The sequence below is a fragment of the Capricornis sumatraensis genome, chromosome 17 (assembly GCF_032405125.1).
Source record: "Capricornis sumatraensis isolate serow.1 chromosome 17, serow.2, whole genome shotgun sequence".
NCBI classification, from domain to species: domain Eukaryota; kingdom Metazoa; phylum Chordata; class Mammalia; order Artiodactyla; family Bovidae; genus Capricornis; species Capricornis sumatraensis.
The window spans coordinates 71,082,172-71,098,609 of record NC_091085.1 but is presented as its reverse complement, the minus strand read 5'-3'; the positions used below and the strand labels follow the sequence as shown (position 1 = coordinate 71,098,609).

The 16,438-nt window shown below is 49.5% G+C and overlaps 1 protein-coding gene across 1 annotated transcript in view; it reads right to left on the bottom strand.

Annotated features, from left to right (window-relative positions):
• Positions 1–11,101: 11,101 nt before the first annotated feature.
• The window catches only part of CORO1C (coronin 1C), a 78,533-nt gene continuing 73,196 nt past the window's right edge, over positions 11,102–16,438 (bottom strand). Inside the window, exons 9-11 of the mRNA XM_068990094.1 lie at positions 14,855–14,912; positions 14,510–14,755; positions 11,102–13,420 (exon numbers count right to left, since the gene is read on the bottom strand). Of these exons, the coding sequence (XP_068846195.1) occupies positions 13,301–13,420; positions 14,510–14,755; positions 14,855–14,912 (424 nt within the window). The 3' untranslated portion in view covers positions 11,102–13,300. The remainder of the gene's footprint in view (positions 13,421–14,509; positions 14,756–14,854; positions 14,913–16,438) is intronic.

Genomic DNA, 16,438 nt, shown 5'->3' with positions numbered 1-16,438 from the left:
CGAGGTCGTCAAGACGCAGAGGTCAAGGGAACAGCGCTGCCCAGGAGTCCAAGACCTGTGTGACTCTAGGGTGCCTTCCCCCATCCAGGTCCCAGTGCTTGATCCATAAAACAGGAAGCCCTCCAAAGATGGAAGTTTGTCCAAGAACTAGGGGCGGATGCTAATGGCCAAGTCAGAGAGACAGGAAGAAGGCTCTGATGGGAACGAACAATGGGGCAATCGCCCACCTGCAGGGGTGGAGAGGGGAGCAGCCCTGACTTTGCAGCAGGAAAGACCCCGTGAGAGTCTGGCTCAGGGACGACAGTCTACACAGAGGGTGATCAGCGAGGCAGGCCTGCTGGAACTGAAGGAGCTCCTGGGATGTGGGACTTTTAGTGTTAAAACTGGGTCAGTCCCAGGCTAAACCGGGATAAGTTGATCATCCTAGAGCAGGGAGCAGCCCTCTCAAGCCACAGGGCCAGGGGACCTGGTCATTTGTTTAACTGTGAATGGGGTGCCGGAGGCTGTTGGCCCCACCTGCGGAATTGGGGTGGGAGTACTGGCCAGGGGGTCCAGAGCAAGCAGAGGCAGGGCCCCACGTCCCCCAGACAGCTCCTTTCCTCCCTGGCCCCTGTGCAGCTTCAAGCTGCTTCTCAGAAGATTCTGGCACAGCTGAAAGAAAAGTTAATTCTTCCACAGGCTGGCCCTGGGCCCTTATGCCCCTGTAAGCTTTGAAAAACCATCCAGGAGCAGTGACCCAGAGGGGACCACTCACAAGACCAGGGGCCTGGCAACTGGCCTTTTACAAGCTGAGTGACCCAGGCAAGTCACTTCTCTGGAGCCTCAGTTTCCTCTCCTGCAAAGCCTTAAAATACAGAAGTTTAACATTACCTTGGCTTCTGCTAAGCACCGGACTCTGTGCATCTATCTGCTTGTAGGCTCACAGCAGCCTTTGGAGGTTAGGATGCTGAGGCTCAAAGCAAAGCTGTGCCTTGTTCAAGGTCACACAGAGTCAGTGGCAGAGTCCAGGCAGCCCGAAAAAAGCCCCCAGTCTACACCCCTGGCTTGTGTTCATGCTGGCTGAGTATTAGAGTGCTGGTGAATCTTCTCTACACCCAGCAAGTGCTCTATGTAAGGAGGACGGTAGTAACTCAGCAGCAGGTAAGCTACGTCAAGGCAAGACTCGTGCTGCTAGGTCTGCCTGGTAGAGGAGCAAACAGTAATAACAGCATGCTGGTTCTCGGCGTCTGTGCGAAAACCATAGAAGCATACCTTGCAGCACCTAAACACCAGTAAGATGCAAGCATGCAAAGTGAGTGGGTTTCCACTTCTACAGATGGAACCCAGAAAAGTACTCCAAATGTCTTCAGAGATCGAAGCAATGACATTTCACCTAAGAGAAATATCGGTAAGAAACACACAAGTCCCACAGTATGGAAACCTGTCCTTTGATGGGATAAAAATGCAGGGGTTGAAGTTACGGTGGCTCAGCGTCTGCCTGCAATGCAGGAGACCCGGGTTCAATCCCTTGGTCAGGAAGACCCCCTGGAGAAGGAAATGGCAACCCACTCCAGTACTCTTGCCTGGAGAACCCCATGGAGGGAGGAGCCTGGTAGGCTACAGTCCATGGTGTCACAAAGAGTCTGACACATTTATGCTAAATGTGTGTAAAAGCACTTGTACCTTGTTAGGTGAAAAGGACGGGGTGTAAGAAGTGTACAAACAGCATACTTTCAACTGGATGTGGTCGCTTAGTGGATGGACTGAAAAAGAAGCTTACAGCGCCCTGTAAGCCTAACAGTGGCCCTTTCTTTCTGAATATTTTCTTTTTCTGTATTTTTAAATAGAAAAGCGTATATAATGATGTATGTGTCAGCTTTATTATCAGGAAATAGGCGCTAAATGGTACAAGGACTTTACAGACACCCTGTATTTCAGGATGGCTAGACAAGCTGCATGCAGTTTTTGACTGTTTGTATCCTTATGGGGTTTTGGGGGTCAGTTCCTCGCACCCCCCAACCGTGTTTGTCAGGTTCCCCAATGTCCCCCTGGCTGCAGCAATGGGGCCAATGACATTCTCGAAATGTTCCTCAGCCTGACTATGGAAGATCTCCACGGAAGATTCTCTGGAGAGGATTTAGGGACCTGCTCACATCACAGACTAAACTCTCAGAGAACAATTCATTCCCTAGAATAGGATCAGGGAGCTTTTTCTGTAAAATTCCAGAAAGCAAAGCTTTTCAGCTTTGTGGATCTGTCCAACAGCTATGGTCCATATACAAACAAATGAGCATGGCTGTGTGTCAATAAAACTTTATTTACAAAAACAGATGCAGGGCCAGATTCGTCACACAGGCTGCAGTTTGCTGATTCCTGATCTAGAAAAATAGAAGTCACTGGCTATAAGGGGAGCCAGATTGGAGAAGGGCCCCACCTGGTCCCCACCTGTGGGCAGAATGAAACATTGGTCCACTTAAGTCTATGCTTCTGGCTCTCTCAGTACTGGACACATTTATTGAGCCCTGACAAGCGCCAGGCACTGGGATGAGCCACAAGCAGGGAACATACTTGTCCTTGTTGTCTTGGGGCCTTCAGGTTAGTGGTCAGGCCAAAAGCCTAAGGCAGGGGCACTAAACGTGGCCTGGTAGAAAACACAGGCCTAAGGATCAGGAGAACCGGATCTTTGCTTCACATTTGCTGTGTGGCGTTAAGGAATTCACGTGAGCTTTCTGAGGCTGGCTCATCTGCAAAACAGAGACTTGAATGCTTAGTGCCAAGCAATGGAAAGACTCCGTCAAGGCCTGACAGTGACAGCAGGCAGGGCCACCGAGGTGGGCAGAGGGTATGCAGGACTTCCCATCACTCCTCACCAAGACGTGAGCGGCGGGGGTGTGGGGTGGGAATTGCAACCAGGAAAGCCACTGAGTGTTAATTTCCTCTGTCAGAGTGCAGGGGTGAGCTAGACTGGGAACCAAGGCCCATTTAGGGGTCTTCTGGGGAAAATGTGTCCCTGAACATTAACTAATGCTTGGAGCAGCCTTGTCTTAAAGTGAATGGTGTGGCTCCTTGGGTCCCCAGCTGAACAACTAAGGATTTGCTATCCAAACCTTCTTACCCTGGGACATTCCTAAATACTCATCTGGGGGCTAAATGTGGTCACGTTGCCCCTGGTGATGGGTGAGGGTGCTGCAGCTACCACGTGGTGATGGCCGCAGTCACACGCTGGGTGCCCCGTCCCAGCAGCCTCACCGCCACCTGTACGGCTCTGCTTGTGGCAAGGAGTATCGTATGGTTGCATTTGGTCCCTTAGTTTTTTCTGGGTGGGGACTAGGGTGTGGAACACCGTTCTTACGAAACAATACCACAGAGACAGAGAGGAAGCATTAGGTGGCCAAAGTCAGCAGAATTTAGCCTCAACCTGGTATTTACCAGACGTAAGCTGGTCACTTATTGAGGAAAATGAGAAAAGAAAAACAGACAAAACTTGTGGAATTCTGGAAATATGTGGAGAAGCAGGGACTGTATCTGAAGGGCCAGGAGTAGCTGAGATCTGATCATCTTCGCAATTTGCTGGGAACTCGCTGGGGCTCCTCCCCCAGAAGATGTCCACTTCCTGCGTGACCCTATGTCCATTTCCCTAAAAATGGAGGAAACTGCAGGAAAATGGGGGTGGCGTCTCATAGAATCATGCCTGCCTTCCTAAGTAGCCATTGTGCCACTGAGGAAACTGGGGCCCAGAGAAGGGCCCAGGGGATCGGAGCCCAGGTAGGCCAGATAGCAAAGCCTCTGGCTTCCTCTCAGACAAAGAGTCTGGCTTCCCAGGTGGCACTAGTGGTAAAGAACCCGCGTGCCAATGCAGGAGACATTAAGAGATGTAGGTTCAATCCCTGGGTCGGGAAGATCCCCTGGAATAGGAAATGGCAACCCACTCCAGTATTCTTGCCTGGAGAATTCCATGGACAGAGGAGCTTGGCAGGCTATAGTCCACGGGGCTGCAGAGTCAGACACGGCTGAGTGACTGAGCGTGGCACAGCTGGAGACGCAGCAGTTTTCAAATTTACCTGCCATGGGACCCTTGGTTCAAGTGAAAACAAAGGTCTCCTAAAATAGAGAACAGAGATAATGTAATAAAAGGTCCTGCCCTGGAGAGGCAGAGGGGACTACACCCAAATGCCTGCCCTTCCCTTCCCCTTTCCCCAACACCCTCGTGGACACAAAGGAGGGTTCACAGAATGCCATTTGCTGATTTGAATGTCTGAAGGGGAAAATGGCCAATTTAAGGCCCACCAGAGCCAGGACATCATTGTTAGGGGAAACACTGATGAAAACTGCCCACCCTGGCCTGGCCTGATAGTAACCACTTGCATGAGTTATCTTACAACAGGAGGTTCTGATAATGAACACAGAACTACCAAGCCACCACCAGTGAGAATTCGGGAAGGGTGAAGAGGAGAAAGGAGACGCCAGTCCATATTTCCTTTGAACCTCCCAGCATTCTTGCTGGAATTCACCTTGGCCTCTAGGTCCACACCAAGAAGGACCACATCTCGGTGGTCCTTCTGCCACCAAGAAGGACCCTGAGTCACAATGATTGGCCAGAGACAACCCAGAGACTAACCCCATCACCATAAATCCTGAGACTTGTCAGCTACCTAGCAGAGCCGTTCTCCCGGGTTCCCTTACCCTGCTGCTCTCCACCCGGGGAGCTGGAACCCCTTCCCAATAAAGTCTCTTCATCAGCACCTGTGTCTCCTAGGACAATTCACTACCGAGTGCTAGACAAGAGCTGACCCCTGGGCCCTGCAACAATTCCCCTTCTCAATGACAGCAGAACTTCGGGGAGTTGACCTTCAGCCTGACTCTGGCTCCACCTCCGGGCAGCCCCAGGAGCTGGCTGCTTTCGATGGAAGCCTACAGAGTAAGCCAGTCCTTCAGAGTGAAGAGGGACTCTCTAGGGCTCACTGGATCAGCTTAGGGTGGACAGTGGCTGGCACAGGGGCTGGTCCCAGACTGGAAGGCCAGACAGCAATCAAATCTTAAAAAGGTGCTCCAGACTCAGTGATTTTTCCAAGGAACATAGCAGTTGAAGAAATCAATGCCTCCAACAAGCCACCCCAAGCCCTGGGCCCTCCTTGGCACTAAAGGTACAAAGATGAACTCTGGACTTCAGAACTCAAGGGGCTCTAATGGGGGAGACAGAGCCGTATGAAGAAGCAGTCTTGGTTGCAGACAAACTCACCTCAAACTGGCTTAGGCAGCAGTAGGATTCCTAGAGTGTTTCGGAAAGCTGGATCTCAGGCATGGACTCAGGGAGCAGAAGGGAACCAGGGCGCTTTCTCCATCACTGCACCTCTGCCCCACCTGCTTGCTCCCCGAACCCCAAATCCACCTCCTTTGTAAAGGACTTGCTGCCACTGAAGGTGGCGGGTTCTTTGGTCCAGCCTGGGGTGGACTGTGGTCAGCAGAAGGTCATATTCTGGAAGCAAAGTACTGTTGCCCAGATATTCCACTAGGCACCTTCATCTCCGTAATGTCTGTATTTTCAATTCACTCATTCAACAAATGTTTATTAACAGCATATGCCAGATTCTAGCGATACCAGCGTCAAGTACTGGTCCTGTCCTCAGTCCATTTGGGAGAGACAGAAACTTAAACAGTTGATAGAGCTGGTGGTGTTAGGAGCTCTGCAAATACTGGGGGTGGGGGAAGGATGGGTGGTCCTGAGAGAATAGCACAGGTGGAAACTCAGAGGTAGGAGGCCTCTGACAAACAGAACATTAGGAGAGAGGAGGTCAGGAAGCCAAGGGCCAGCCTTGAGGATCTTCCAGCCTTTTATTCTGAGTGGGATGAAAAGCCGTGGAAGGTTTGGAGCCTACAAACAGGAGTCAGGCTACTTTTTCTAAAAGGGCCAGACTGCAAATTTCAGGCTTTGTGGCCACTGGGTCTCCTAGTACCTACTCAACTCTGAGGATGTCTAGTGAAAACAGCCACAGATACTGCTCAAATGGGTGTGGTCATGTTCTAATAAAATTTAGGGACACTAAAACTTGAATTTGATACAATTTTTACTTGTCACTGTTCTTTTCTATGTGTTTGCTGTTTTCTTACAGCCATTTAAAAATGCAAAAAAAAAAAAAATACAACAACCACTTCTTAGTTTGTGGATTATACAGAAACTTCCAACAGGCAGGATATGGCCTGTGGGCTTTTGTTTACCCAACCCTGCCTTAATATCTTAAAAGGTTACTCTGGCTGCGGTGCCAAGAACAGACTAAAGTGGGGGACAACAGGAAGCTTGGTGAGGAAGGCATGATGGTTAATTTTTGTGTGTCAGCTTGACTGGGTCACAGCGTACCTAGATATTTGGTCAGGTGTTATCCTGGGTGTGTCTGTGCAGGTGTTTCCGGGTGAGGTGCACATTTCAATCGGTGGACTGAGGAGAGCAGATTGCTCTCCCCAGTGTGGGTGGGCCTCATCCAATCAGTTGAAGATCAGACTAGAATAGAAAGGCTGAGTAAGACCGAACTTCTTGCCTGACTTTGAGCACTGTTTTGCTGCCTTTGGACTCAAAACTGAAACACTGGGTCTCCAGTCAGCTGACTGGAGATATGGGGATTTTGGCCTCTGCAATCATGTGAGCCCATTGTTGATAAACCTCTCACTATATACATATATGAACACGTCTCGTTAGTTCTGTTTCTTGGGAAAACATAATACAGGTCAGTTCGTTTCAGAGAGGAAGGGGGCATGATTTACCAGGGTTACAGTGGCGGTGTGAGAAGTAGCTGGAATATGGATGTTATTTTCAAGCTGGAGCTGACATGAGTGATTCATGGGCTGTGAGAGGAGACAGGAGCCAGGTGGGGTGGGTGGGAGGGAGGCAGGGGTGAGTCAAAGGGGCTCTCATACAGGGGGGCTGAAGAGCGGGAGGCAAGAGGGGAACCATTTGTGTCTCCCCCAGAGACCTTGACAGACTCTATTCTGAGAAATGTCACTCTGGAAGCAAAAAAGGGAAGAGGCGGGTAGGGTTAGGGGTAGAGGAACCAGTTACAAGGCTGTTCAAATGGCTGGTCGCCCTGTAAGAGGGGTAAGAAATCAGGTGCTCAGGGCCTACATGCGGATATCTACCTTTCAGTCTTTGGGGACATTTTAATCTACTGCCCTCGTAGAAGCTGGCCAGGCTGTAAGAACTGGCTTATCACTTTGGGAAACTGCAGTTGAGGATGGCAGCGTGTTGACCAGGAAGTGCTTTGTCTTACCTTTTAGAATCCAAATAGCATCTTGGCACAGAAATGAATCTGCAGCAACTTCCTGTTATCTATGGGGCAACTTCCCAGCTCTCAGGCCTCATCACTAGAGCCCCTGAGCTGGGATTTTGTTGCTAAAACCCTGAAGATTGACTTCTTGACCCACGGGGCACTAAGCAACCTTTCCTGGCTAGGCCGCTTGGTTACTGGCTCTACTCCAATTTTTCTGCAGGCCCTTTAAAAATCTCTCACTATAAAAATAAGTATTTCCTCAGTGAATGCCAAGATGAATGGAACCATGGTGGGGAGGGGTGGTTTAGAAATGAGTAATGAGAAGACAGCAGGGCTGTAAAGAAGGTGAAGGCTGCCCTGCTCCCCGCCCCACCCTCAGCTGCTGCAGCACCTAAGGGCCCCCAGGACACTGTGTGTGACCCCTTCACACTGTGATCTGTCTGTACCCCCCAGACTAGCCGGCCGTGAATTTGGGATGGTACTTGGTGTTTAAAGCTCTCACACACAGCACTCGACACCAGACCAGCTACTTGCTCTTCCCCTTTCAGACACAGATGACCCCCCCTGGCCTCTTTCAACCCAAAGCTTTTCCTACACCCGAAACTGTCTGCAGGCCTTTGTCTGAATCATTTCTCCCCAGGGCTGCTCCAAACCCATCATGTCATATTTTCCAAAAATATTGAGTCTTTCAGATCACCATGAGGAAGGCTCCATTAAAAAAAAAAAACCCTCAGCACCTAGTGGTTTTGGTAATCTGTCCACTCGCTTTTCAATCTCCTGAGCTGACTGCTTCAATGGATTAACATCTGGTCTGACCCCAGCTCCAAGCACTGCTCTCCACTCAGGGAGCTGGGTTCTTCCCCCCAGCACTCGCCACCCTCCATTCATGAACTCAGGCTCTGAAAATCAGCTTTCTCATTTTCATTTCCATGCAGTAACATGAAACTACACTGAATCTCACAGAGCCCACCAGCTTCTCTCAACTCAGCTTCCTCAACGTTGCAACCCAGCTATCAAACTGGGCAGCTACCTGACCCCCAAAGATCTTTATATCCAGAGTAATTTCTCTTTCTACTTTTCTCTTTCAGAAACTTCAATCAAGTGTTCTCTGACTAGCATCTCGTAACAAACCCCTTCCACTTCTATGTCTGTGTTAAACCAGTAGGTGGTGGACAAAATTCCAGAGGATGGGACGAAGACTGTTGCTACCTGCACATCAAAACCCTCTTGGACTTATTAATAAAATTGGACATGCCCCACCAGGGAGGTGGAACCATCCCTGTCCAGACAGAGGTGGCAGCTGGGACTGAGATTAAGCACATTAAAACATGTTACCCCATATTGTGTTGGTTGAAAACACATTTCCCACTTTCCATGGCCTTCATTTTTTATGCCAAGTATTGAATATATAATTTGCTTTTTATGCAGCCAATCTGCCTTTTCCTCTGTGATTCATTCTATTGCTTTAGGATTTAAAATCTTTGACCCATTCTTAAGTCTAGATAAGAAGGGAGTTATTTTTCCTTCTAAATTTGAAAAGAGAAGTTTCCTGAGACCCAGACATAGAGAAGGATCTCACGGACATGGTGGGGGGAGGAGAGGGTGGGACGAGTTGAGAGTGACACTGACATGCACATACTTGCCGTGCGTGATAGACAGCTGGTGGGAAATTGCTGTACTGCCCTGGCAGAGCAGCCCGGTGCTCTGTGATGACCTAGAGGGGTGGAATGTGCGGGAGGGAGGCTCACGAGGGAAGGAATATATATAGACCTCTATCTGGGCTTCCCTGTTGGCTCAGACAGAAAACAATCTGCCTGTATTCTCAATGCAGGAGACCCAGGTTCGATCCCTGGGTCGCGAACATCCTCTGGAGAAGGAAATGGCTACCCACTCCAGTATATCTCTATCTGTATCTATAGTTATGAGTGGTTTGCATGATTAAACAGCAGAAACCAACATAACATTGGAAAGCAATCATCCAATTTTCAAAAAAATTTCCTTTTAACTACGGACCCCATGAAGCATGGACACTGGTGTTGCTGGGAGGCCCTAAGGAGTCCCTGCCCCCAGTGCAACTTTAATGTCCCATCACTGAGTGACAATGCCTCCTGCTTTAACGAGTATTAATTTATCACTCGTACATTATTAACTTCTTCCTGGGAATTAAGACATTTATAGGAAATTGAGAAATTCAGAAAAAAAATCCAGTTAATGAAAAATTACCCACAACTGCTACCCTGCACAGCAACATTTGTGGTCTTTATCCTACATATAGATATTCGTTACATATACACGTATCCCGAAGCTGTGTGCTTAGTCACTCAGCTGTGTCCAACTCTTTGTGGCCCCATGGATTGTAGCCCACCAGGCTCCTCTGTCCATTGGATTCTCTAGGCAAGAATATTGGAGTGAGTAGCCATTCCCTTCTCCAGGACCTTCCGTCCCAGGAATAAAACTGGGGTCTCCTACATTACAGGCAGATTCTCTACCAGCTGAGCTACCAGGGAAGCCCCCATATCCTTCAGAGGGTTTGTCAAAAACAACCTATTCTGGGGTGGGTAATAATGAACCCAAGCTGCTCAACTAATTTCTACTCCTCTAATTCCCAAACATGCCTCCCGCTAGCCTCCTTGGGATAGAATTTCCAGAGGTGAAAACATCTAAAGCTTCTGATATACCCTATCTACCTATGCTTGGCAATGGTACCAGTTTACATACACTCTCTCCAGGAGTGGAGGAAAAACCTTTCAGCCCATCCACAGAAGGAAAGGTGAGCGTCCTTGACCATGACTCATGTCTGTGACCCCATGATGGCTTGAGGGCCTGGGGATGTGCTGGCGGAAAGAGAAGGGCCACTGAGGGTTAAGAGAGTCTGAAGCGCCAACAGAAGTTGCTCTGGACACAGAATGCCGAGAACAGCGGCAAGGGAAGTAGCCTTTCGAAACCAGAAGCTCTCCCTGACGGGGCCTGGCTGTCTGTCTGGGCCTAACACCCTGGTCTTCTGGCAACGAAGCGAGGCGGCCAAGGGGGGAAAACCAGTCAGTCGTAAACACCCTGCACCACGAGTCTGCACCCTGATGGGGGGCGCTGAGGGGGCTGCAGACGCATGCAGCCGACTTTCACTTCCTGCAGATACAGACGGACGTGCAGACCACGGCCCTAGCCTCTGTTCTCCCCACAGACTACAGCAACTTTGGGAGAGGGAATTTGAGGAGGGGAGGCTTCGTGCCAATGGGTCATCGTAGTCACAGACATTTAGAGAAACCAAACAGTGAGAATTCTTTGCTATGATCGTTGAAATGTCATGGGATAATGCTTCCAGTGTAGAAAGGGGAGCTGAGAGAGGGCCATGAAATCCAAATGACCTTGAAAACCTTTTGTTGGAATAAAAATCACAGTCAAACCAAGGGTACTGGGCTTCTACAAGAAAGAGATGCTCTCCTAAGCCCTGATTCCCAGGGAATCAGCTCGCCACAGGAACTGTCGTGGCTGTGCAGAGGGCTCCTTGGGTGACCAGACACAGCTTATATTTCCCCTGAACTCTCGTCCCTCCTTCACAATAAGGGGCTCAGCAAGACTAGGCAGTCTGCCCCAGATCCACCCCTGGGGAAGGCTGGAGATGGGTTCTGAACACCACTCCACCTCCAGAGCCAGGGGGCCCACTCATACATGCCCCATACTTACCCTCCGAGAAAGGGGGGGAGGTTCCACTGAGTCAGAGACACTGTGTCAGGGAGCAAGGCACTCGCTGCCTCAAAGACAGTGAGCATGTGAAATAAACACAGACACTGTTTTGTAATCAATTTTTTTCTTTTATCTTTTAAAATGGAAGCAAGTGTTTCGACAGAATACGATGGCTGCTCTATAAGAGCCGATCTAGGAGTAATTCACTGGGTCTTCTCTCGGATAGCTTGGTTTAAAAAAAGAAAAAAGACAAAACAAGAAAAATAACCCACAGAGCGTCAAACACCAACTCTGAGCCTGGCGGGGAATCCGTTCATTAAATAAGCCGTAAGCTACACACTCAGGTCAGAATAACCGGCTCCTGCCTCCTTGTCTCTCCAAACCATATTCCCGACAGTGTTTCACCACCAACAACAATTTTGCTCACTTAATTAATTGGGTATCAGAACCTTAGAACATTTCTGAATCTTAATAATGAAGGTCTTCAGCAGATTGTGTTGATAAAGAAACACATACAAGCTTGAATATAAACCACTGTAATTATTGTTTTCTTTATATCTCATTATCCACTTGAGTATTTAAAGCACACACGTACACACAAAACCACACCAAACATTCAAATACCCTGAAACTGTGGAGACAGCAATCCCAGGGTTGGCTAAGAACATGGTACCTTTTCTACGTGGACACATGGACAGCTTGGACACGTGTCCCACCCCACCGACGCCACACTCTGCTTCAGCCTGGCCCCCTGCTCACAAACTATTCCAGCCAGTCCCAGCCCGGCCCCACACCCGCAGGCACACACCCAAGCGTCCCTGCCGTGGTCCCAAAGGCATGGCACGATTCCTATTCCATCACTCAGCTCTTCTAAAAGGGCTCCTTACACCTTTTTTTTTCTCAGGCATGTGCTCTGAGAAAATGGAAATGGAGAGGGGTTCCTGCTAACCCAGGAGCGGGGCAGGCCTGGAAGCTCAATGTCTGGCCCAGGACTAGGCAGCCTCTGGGTTTGGACCCAGCCTTGGAGGCGCTGCAGGGGGCGCGGGTGAGTTTGTGTAGAGGGCGCACAGGGACAAACGACACCATCAAAGCTACAGCAGATGTCTGCTTCCTTCTTGGCCCTTCTCAGTCTCGGTATTCAACAGCACCCTCTGGCCGCAGCTTAGCAGAATGCAGTTAGGACCGAAACGCAAGAGGAGGGAAGCCCTGAGAGGGAGAGCTACTTACAGAAGGGAGAAAGGAAGGGCAGGAGCTGCAGGGATGCTGGCTGGGGGTGGGGGTGGGAAGCTGCCCAGTGCAGGACAGGCGGGAAAGCAGAGGACCACGCAGGGCGACACGCGGGGCGAACACTCCCCCCGGGTTCCCTGGTCTGTGTCCCGTCTAACCTTGGGTAAGCTGCTGAAATTGACAAGAAGGAACACTCCACAGCATCTGTGGCTCCTTGTCCTGGGCACCCTTGTCAAGTATTGACCAAAACCTGAAATGTGACATCAAAAGGGATGAAGGCAACAGTTTCTATGTGTGTAACAAAACCGCAGAAACACATGCTAGTTTAGGTTAGATTATAATCATCTGAAGCACAGGATAACCAAGAAGCAAAATTCCATTCTGGTACAACCACCCAATTTTTAGAAAAGAGAAAGAAAATGATTCAATATGAGCCTTTTTTTTTTTTTTTTGATCAGAAGACTCAATGGGAGGGGAAGGGTGGGAATACGAATCCACGTGATTTTTCAAGTCTTCCTTTTGTACAGTCATTAAGATGACCAGGTTTGTGCTGCAGAGAAGTCAGCACCATGTGGCTACGGCTCTGTTCTCAGATGAATGTTTATACAAAATAATATCTTATCTTCATTTAGTTTATAAACATACACAGTGCTGTCCCTTTCAAATTAAAGAAAAAAAAAACCCACACACAAATACTGCAAAGTAGCAAAATATAAAGAAAAAAAAGCTACTTTTGGTTTTGGCAACATTAAAAAAAAGAAATATAAAAAGCAATGTGGCATTGGTCCCTATTTGTAAAAAAAAAAAAAGGAAAGAAAGGAAAGAAAAGGTGCTTGGGCAGGACACTGAATCAGAATTGGTTGGGTTTCTAAAATTCAGAATATCTGGGATTTTCAAAGTAGCACTTTTGTCTTTTAGAAGTTCACAAGTCACATAACACTTAAAACATCAAAAAAAGTTTTCTGGTAAAAAGCTCAGGTTTTAAATCACATTTTGTTTCTGCAAATTTGGGAGACGAATTGAGTTCTTACTGGAACGTGGCCTGTCGCTGGTCGACAGATCTGAAATGGAATGTCTCCAAAGGCAGTGCCTCCCTTCGCCCTCCCCGGGACCACGCCTTCCTGCTCCCATCTTGGGGGTGGGGTGGACCTTCAAGCTGCTATCTTCGCCATCTGCTGTTCTAACTTGGAAATACGCTCGTCTTGATTGCAGATTGTGTCTTTTATAGATTTGATCTCTTTTAAAATCTCATCCAACTTGGCTTCATTTTGCTAAGGAAACAAAAAAGGGGGGAGAGAAGAAGAGGGTGACTAAGGCAGCGAAATTCAGCACAGGTAGCACGTACGGGGCGCAAATGGGACGTTCTACTTAGAAGTAGCAGGTCGCAGGCTGGGCCTCATAGGAACGCAATGAGCGCCAGCTTGTTCCCCTGACCCCACAGCAGAGCAACTGTGCAACATGACTCCTGGCCCCTCACCTGTGCACCTGCCTGGATGGACTCTTGGGATACAGTTAAGTTGTCGGAAGAAACCGACAGGGCAAGCCTGCAAGGCTGCCCCACATTCTAGACACCGCTGTCACCCTCCTCAAGCAGGAACACCCTCTATGCAGCCAGGGTGAGGGTGACCTTCTAGAGGCTGCCGAGCACCCGTCAGCTCCTGCAGAAGGTCCTTCCTGGGAACTGCATCCCCTGCCCTGTGGCTCCTCTAAGAGCCTGAGCTTCACCCTGGTGGAGCTGATTCTTCAGGAGGAAACCCTGCTGTCTCCAAAGTCATGGTGCCTCAAGCAGCCTCCTTGGCCACAGCCTGAGGGCACCTGTCCTCTGCTTGCCACTCCTCTCGTCATCAACAACACCCGGCCCTCCTGGCCCCCAGAACTCCCTTCCACAGCCTGCCGACACCCCACCCCCATCCCTCCCTGGCTCACCCCTGCCCTCCCCGGGGCCACACTGGTCTTCACTGCCAGCCTCTGCTCCCTGACATGACTCTTGCTAAGACACCCAGGGTCATCTCAGCCTCTAAGTCCCACTCACTCCAGATCCTTCCATCACTCGAACACCCAGCAACTGCTACACTCTCTCACCACTCCTTCCTTCCGGGACCTCCTTCCTTCCAGGACCTCCTCTCCCCAGCATCAGTAACAGGCTGACTTCTATCCCAGTCATCATTAAAAAAAAAGAACTAAAAGAATCAAACCCATGAATGCCATGTGGTCAAGGTAGTTCCTACAGACAGTGCCTGTTATCACAGCTGAGCCCTGCCTGTCCGGTGGGGACAGTACTTGCAGATGCCCAGGGCTGGCAGGCGCTTCTGGGAGGACCAGGCTGGGCCAGCCCACCCCCCAGGCCCGGCGGGCCTTACCCCACTGGCCGCATCTGCAGTCTTCTTCGGGATGCTGATCAGGTCGCACTTCTTGTTCGCCGTGGGCTTGCTGTCCAGAATGTTCTTCTTGACCACCTTGAGGTCCCTGTTCTTCCCAGGGATGTACCCGTGCTTCAGCGAGATGAGGAGCGGATCGGCGTTCCTCCCCTCGAACCACTCTTCCGCCTCCAGGGCCGCCTCGGGCCCTGCCGTGTCAGGGTACAAGTCATCTTGGAAAAGGTCAGACTACAGGAGGCACAGACGAGACTCACAGGTGAGGAAGAAAGCTGTGGGATGCTTAAAGCTCTTTTTAAACACAGGTCACCCAGACAACTGGGCACTTACCTTTCTGGGGACAGTCATGATAATAGGCTCACACTTCCTCTCGTGAAGTTTGAAGAATCTTCAAAAGAGAGATAAAGGCAAAGTTGTATTAAGTGAAACAGGCCAAGCAACAGGCTTAGTAGGCATTCTTGTACATGCTGCGTCTGCCCATCGCCTCATCTGACGGATCCTGGTGAGCAGGGAGAACTCAGTGTTCCCATCCACAGAGGAGGAAGGGGAAGTGGGAGCAGCTATGCCGGGGAACGACGGACAGGACCGTGAACCAGGGGCAGAGGCCATGCGCTATGGTGACAGTCAAGTGCCACTTATCGGGGGCCGACGAGCTGTGGGGAAATGGTCAACATCACCAATGAGGAACCGCCTGTGAGGAAACCACCGAGGCAACAGCCGGGAGACAATGGACACCCACCACTCTGAGGGTCTCTGTGACCTGGATGCCAGGTCTTCCGCCAACATGAGGTGGTGAACATTCATAAGTATAAACAGGGTTTTTAAAAAGGAAATGAAAATAATCCTAGGAATTAAATGTTGGCATCTGAGCAAACCACATCAGGGGTAACACTCAAGAAAAATCTGGAATTATTCAGAGCGTGAGAAGAGTAGGAACACCAAACCCCAAACCTGTGCAGTCAGCTCAGTGGTGGGAAGACGAGCCTGAGCTGGACGGCCAGCTCCACTCCCAGCCCGGGGCTTGTGGCCATCTCAGCCGGCTTGAGCTCCTCATTCATGAAGGGGGTATACCCGCATCCACCTCACGGTGTGGAAAGGGGACCTGGGCCATGTGGTTAACACAGTGCCCCACACTCAACAATACCCCAGCAACAGTAAACAGGAGGCGTCCTGACTGACCCACTTAAATGGTCGCTCCTCGGTATCCACGGGGGACGGGTCCAGGATGCCCCAAAACACGGGAATCCATTGCTCTCAAGTCCTTTACACAAAATGGTGCAGTGCTTTACAGTCTAAATCATCCTAGATGACTTATGACACCTAGGATGACGTAAATGCTAGGTAAACAGTTGTGAACACAGCGCAAATGCTAAGTAAATCGTGTCCCACATGCCGCAGATTCAAGTTTTGCTTTCTGGAACTCTGGAACTTTTGCCCCTCAGTATTTTCAATCCACAGATTCAGAACACGCAAATTCCAAGGGCTGACTATGGTATCTTCAAACTTTTAAATGACAGTAGCATAAACCCGTTCCCAAATCCTGAATGTAATTTTAAAGTTCAGATTCAGCCTGTCTTGAACCACATTTTGCCTCTGGCTGCCCTGTACAGCATGCCTGCCTCCCTGGCCAGGGATTGAACTCGTGGCTCCTACAGTGGAAGCACAGAGTTTTAAACCACTGGGCCACCGGGGAAGTCCTTGAACCACATTTCGATTACTTTAAACCGCAATTTAGAAGTATTTGTGACAGCTTCATTATTCTAGCTATAGAGTTAAAGTATTAAAAAAAAACAAAACCCTGCAGTGATTATATAAAAATGGGCTCATAAAAACTTCTTTTATTTTTACAGATGTGTCAGTTATCTGTGCGGCCAGCTTAGCACACTTTGTAAACGCAGTGTTATAAAGATGTGT